Raw genomic sequence first — 6,000 nt, 5'->3', positions numbered from 1 at the left:
ATGCTCTCACTGTGAATGTAGGCCTTCTTTTTGTATAGTTCAGCTTTCCCCAGAGTCCAAAAGGCATTTCTTAGGTCGAATATTATTTGCCTGGTGTGTGCACGATAATTTGTCATGTGTTGTTGTCCTGTGGCAGAGTGGAGACCTCTTCAAGGGTATCCCCCCCATCTCCAAATAACTTCAACCTGACTCTATAGTTGGAAATGAAGCTCCAGGTCTTAATCTGATAAGACGTCCACTCATGGAAAGTTGGTATTTGGTAGATCCCTCTTTCTAACCTTGTGTCTGATGGACTCAAGGTTTTTAAAGACCTTATAACACATGTTTATGTTCCATATTGCTGAGCGGCAAAGGCTGCCTCTCTAAGGTAACTGCTCATTTAGTTCCACGCTTGAGTTAAATTCAATCAAATTTGTACCAGAGATTAGGGATCTGGAGTCAACATGTATTTGACCTTCCAAGTCACTGAACCATGTGAGTCCAGTCTGGTTTAACCTGTGCAGAATGGATTCTCCTGGCTCAGTGGCCGGGCAAAACAAATACATGACATGGAGATGACTTCCCCATCCCTGACCCATACACTCCTGGGCAAAATGGAAAAAAGAAATTAGTGATCACATGGATTCTTCCTGCTGAATTCCTTCTTTCGCAAAGACTTCTACACTTCCACACACTGGCTTTGTCTGGCTTTAATAAATACTGACATTTTGGATTTGGTTTGTGTTTTCGGAAAACATCTAAATGATCGTAGAAACTGATATAAAAGATCAACTCATGGTCATGTCCTGATGCCTGATACCGTAGAAATGAGAGAAATGTCTCTTTGCGACAGAAATTTGGTGAACAGATATTACAGATCAGTCAAGTAACCCCCCCGCCCCAGTCATAGAGCAGTCAAGCCCATCTACTCTGCACCTCTGGCATTTCCTGCGAGTAAAACAGAAAGTGGGTAAAGCTGGCAACAAGAAGCCATTTAACTGATGGATACCAGATGAAGGGTGTGTGCCGAGGTGTGTATGAGAGACGCCTTTGGGTGAGAGCCCAGCTTTAAAGCCAAGATGGAAACTATATGTTCATATTCACCAAGCAATCAGCTTGGTGAATATGAACAGCATTCCCCACGTCTCTCCCACAACCTGCCCCCGTTCCTGCTTTTTAACAGGACACTTTTTCAGCTTCATCCAAAGGTCTTTATTTTTAGACTTGGGATGATCTCCAAGATGCAGAAGCTCATCCAATGTAAACATATTCTGGTACATTGAGCACTTGTTTAGACATTCCTAACATTTTCATTTCTCCCCAGAAACATAAACTCCCCCCCCCTCCATGTCTGCATTTACATTCCCTAAAAGGAAGCTGACCCCAGCTTCAACAGCAGCTCTGACATAAAATACCCAAACAAACATAAAATGTGCTTTTAAAGAACTGCAGAAATGGTGTGAACTGCTGAAGATTGTTCTGATCTCTTACCTTTGCTTCACATTTCTTGTGGCACGCAACTCGGCACACTGGAGAAAACAGAAAGAGAGAAAGCAGAATTAACTCCACAGTTCAGGAAACATCTCCCCCACGTTGTGCAGAATGAGTCACCGAGGAGCCGTTAGGTGGCAAGAAAAGGCTCCAAACCGGCCAACTGTGTTTGCTCTGTGGTCACAGTCAGCTGGAACTGCCCCACATTACGAACTCCCTGCTCGAAAGGAGAAACCGGAACCACACTGGATCATGGATTCGGTTTAACAAACAAACGAAGAAGCTTTTTACTGAAAGAGCCCCGATGCTGAACTTTTGCACCTTTAGGCTGGTTTCAGCACCACACGCCTGGAGCTGTGAATTTAAATGGAAAGAAAACAGGAATGAAAACATCAGTGCTCATAAGATTCCTGGCTCTCTACTGGAAAATCCTGCTTTTCCAGGATGGGATCATTTTAAGTATCACAGCCTGAATTAAAATAGAAAAAATGAAGTGAAACAAATAAAGATAAATTACATTGTTTTAAATGAATTCGGTATTATTTTACAGCAGTTTCTCACTGCGGGTCAACAAAGGAGCAAACCTGGACCAGAAGCTCATAAGGGTCAGATCCTCTGGAAGGAGTGAGAACTGAAAACACGACCCAGCAGGCCGAGGTGTCGGCTTTCCGGATTAACTGGATCGCTGTATGCTTTTCCTGGAAGGTTCTACACCTTATGTACTGTAATGTGTTATTCTTCCTGAGCAGAGACACATTCTTCAGTCCAGCTACAATATCTTTAAGTAGCAGATAAATATTATGCATGTAATCTGTAAGTGATTAAATGTTAGGAAAGGGATGCAGGGACATTACAGAGATAGTTCTGCTGGAAAAAAAGCTAACTTATTTAAAGCTAAACTATTTATTGATAACGAAATATATATGAAGACACTAGATTTCCAGGACAAAAAGCATCAATCTTGTCTCTTACTGCTGCATTAAAATCACAAAAGGATTTATTTTATGAACTTATGTGAGGGATGAAAAAAGTTCTGCATTAGTGAAGAGAAAAAAAATGAATTCATAGTTATTAAAAGTTTCTTAGAACTAAAAATTAAAAAGAAGAAAGAAATGAAGTACAGCTTGGATTTATATTCAGATAACATCTCAGCATATTTTTGATTTCTGTCTGGACTTTAACTAGACCATTCTAACACGTGTCTGCTTTGGGCTAATCCATCTCCTATCTTTGAATATTTAATGTGGATATTCTGTAATCCACATTAAATGTGAACCTGCAGCCCAGTTAAAGGTCCCCTGCAGCTTCTAACGGCTTTTCTGGTTCTAACGGGATCGTCTGGATTTAGCTTCATCCGTCCTCCCAAAAACTCCAACCAGCTCTCCTGTTCCTGATGAACAAAGGTATCCCCACAGGATGATGCTGCCACCACCATGTTTGACTGCAGAGCCTCCTACATGGCTTCTAGGAAACAGGAAGGACCGTATTTGTGGCTGTCACATTTATCAGTCTCCTATGACCTTTTGGCTGCTGATCTGATTTAAGTTCTCCTTTTGGTTTGAGGGGACGTCGATGTCTTGGCAGGTCTGCAGTCTGTGCAACTTCTCCCTATGAGCAGGTCATAGATTGAAGTGAGCTCTGATAGTAATCCTGATCTAAATCTTTCCAGCACTTTCTCCCCAACCTGTCCGCTGTGTTCCTTCCTTTATGATGCCGTCTAGAATCATAATGCAGTCCTGAAGTTTCCTCTAAATAAAATACAGTTTGTGAAAAGTTAAAGCGGTGCGAATACTTCAATATCCAATGCAAACCGGATTTAACCTACATTTCAGAAATAAAGAGAGTGTAAACGAGCAGGAAGTGGAGACAGTGGGAAGCTTCTCTTCCCGATGTGTAATTACATCACAGCCCGTTTGGGTTCTATTTCCGAACACGTAGAATGATGCTTGTATGTGGGGTTAACGTTGGACTTTTACTGCCTGGTAATTAGAGGCCTCTGAATGTGGGTGGCACCGTGAAACGGCACCAAGACCCGCAGTGTGAGCCGGTTCCCAGCTCCATCAGCTCCGTGAAGACCGGAGTAATAAGACAGGTTTTACTGTAAAGGTTTCAGGAACCCAGGAATATCATGTCTGATGTTATTCTGAGCACACGGAGCCTAACTGGTTATTAGTGTCAACGTTTTAGCATCATTTTAAACAATCCTCTTATAGAAGTGATGCTCGTCCCTGCAGAGCAACGTTTTAATGCAGAAATGTCTCCTTTTCCACAGTGGAAGTTTTCTGACTCATTAAGTTGCATAACTGATTGAATTTTTTTTATTCTAATGAACTGGGAAAAGGAGAATATGTCCAAATATGAAGATTTTCATCAGGTAGTCCAAACCTTTGGGTTTTCCTTTCTCCTTTGTCTTAATTTCCTACAAAGATCATTTTGTTTTCTTCTTTTTCAAAACTCTTCTTTTCTCCTCTCACTTCCTTCATTCTTTCACTAAATTCTACAAATTACTCTCTCCTCTACATAATAACCTTTAACCCCTTGGGGTCTCTGAATATTTGGTCTTTATTTAAATTTTTTTATGCATATTGCTTATAACTTAAATTTTCTTTTTTCTTTGTTTAGTTTTCCTTCTTTAAACCAAACAGTAATATTTCTGCAATGAATCCCATTAAAAACCCATTTTAAAGCAAGACCACTAGAATATTATTTTTGCTTTAATTCTTTCTTCATTGTTTTGTGTTTTTTCCTATGACAAGTTGTGTTTTTTTTTCTGCAAAAGTATGATTCACACATTGTAGAAAGTAAACTATTTTGAATTTTTTAATGACTTTGAACCAAAAAAAAAGAAAAATAATTTGATTCAGTTTGATCTTTTAAGTCCCCAGACTCTGATTAATAGACCCCTAGATTAATTAAATTGAAAAAAAAAATCACTAAATTCATTAAAATCACAAAAACTGGACTTTAAAAGGTAAAAAAAATATATGTTCTCTATGGAGATTAATGTAGATTAAAGGCATTTATAAGACAGGACAGCGTTTCTTTTCCAAGCGATTTAGGTTAGCAAAAAATAACAATTCTTATAAAGATCTCCATCATATATTAACTTTGGGATTTACAAACTAATACCAGAACTACGGGCTTTCATGAGGACCTCTGGACCTTGATCCCCTCCAGAACCATGCAGTAAGTCTCAGATAAAGACATGGATCCAACAAATGCTTCGTTCACTTTCTGTTATTTCTTCTATCAGTCGGACTTTCCCTTTCCCTCCAACTGTTTTCCTTCAGCAGGCTTTGTTTTCCATTTGTACAGTAGACATGTGAGCCGCGTCTGACGGCTGTTTACAGTCCGTCTGACACGCTCGCTGTGAAATAAGTCACACTGGAACGCTCTCTGTGTGTGAAACACAAGCCTGCTTGTCCATCTGCATGATAAGCTCCAGAAGTCCGACCGAGCCGCTCCCTGCGCGCAGGAGGCCCTGGTAAACATCACTCCAGGGCCACATGGGAGGAAAAGCCAGGACTTCCATATTGGGTGAGAAAGGAGCAGCACTCTGAGCTGGCGTTGGACGTTACCTTCTTAGGAAGTCAGGGCTTTGGAGAACAAACAGAGGGCGGGGAGAACGTGAAATAGGGATGAGGAGAACATCAGGACAGATGATGTTGGAGGAAAGACATCTGTGGAGGGGAGAGTGTTTTAGAAAGCTGGAGTTGGGCTGAAGATGACGAGGGGCATGTTTGTATCTCACATCTGGTCTTATAGAGGGTTTGAGGTGAGCTTCCTTCCCCTGTTCTCCTAGAAGGAGCATTTTGTCCCACCGGGCTGGGCTGGACCACAGAACACAATCAGAGGGCGGGGCTCCACAGCTTCCTCTTCCTCCCCTCCCACTTTCCCCAGTCCAGTTTCCTCTGTTTCCTTTTCCTTCTACACACAGGGTACGACACGTGAGCACACGGAGTGTAAACACCACGTCAGCAGCCGCCTATCAGGGCCAACCGCTGCTGTTTGATGGAAATACATGGAAACGAGCAGATTTCTGTTAAACTCTTTTCCAAGCAGAAAGAGCGGTACCAAATCCAATGTACTGTAATGTTGGTTTTGTAGGCTACCTGTTCAGATTCAACAACAGTGATCGTCCTTTGAGTCAGGAGCTTTTTATGTCAAGAAAAACTACAAAAACTTTTAACTTTATGATTACAAATTAAGGTTAAATAGTCTGAAAAAAGCATTTTTTTTCTTCCACCTCTTTTTAATCACTGTCAATCAATTTTTGATCAACCTTTCTAAATTTGGTTCAAATGAGTTTGCAGAAGTTTCTCTCCTCTTCCTTCTGACCACAGCAACTCAACCAGACTTTGACTAGGCCACCGCCATGCTGTGATCCTTCTCTTGTAGGCCACCAGTTTTGTTCTGCTAATGAATCTGTTTGGATCAAGCCTCTAGAGCAAAGGTCACGGATTAGTGGACCAGGGTCCAGATCCGGACTCACCTGCTGGCTAATCTGGATCCAAACTAGTTTAAAATATT

At 41.2% G+C, this 6,000-nt stretch overlaps 1 protein-coding gene across 13 annotated transcripts in view; it reads right to left on the bottom strand.

The window, feature by feature from the left end:
* LOC107086212 (tensin-1-like) overlaps positions 1 to 6,000 on the bottom strand; it is a 204,983-nt gene that overhangs the window by 113,194 nt on the left and 85,789 nt on the right. For all 13 annotated transcript variants that reach the window (XM_015377001.1, XM_015377011.1, XM_015377008.1 and 10 more), the window contains exon 3: positions 1,471 to 1,508. In XM_015377001.1, coding sequence (XP_015232487.1) covers positions 1,471 to 1,508 — 38 coding nt within the window. The remainder of the gene's footprint in view (positions 1 to 1,470; positions 1,509 to 6,000) is intronic.

Source organism: Cyprinodon variegatus, unplaced genomic scaffold, assembly GCF_000732505.1.
Source record: "Cyprinodon variegatus isolate N-32 unplaced genomic scaffold, C_variegatus-1.0 Scaffold145, whole genome shotgun sequence".
Lineage (NCBI taxonomy): Eukaryota > Metazoa > Chordata > Actinopteri > Cyprinodontiformes > Cyprinodontidae > Cyprinodon > Cyprinodon variegatus.
This window is presented reverse-complemented; position numbering and strand designations above follow the sequence as displayed.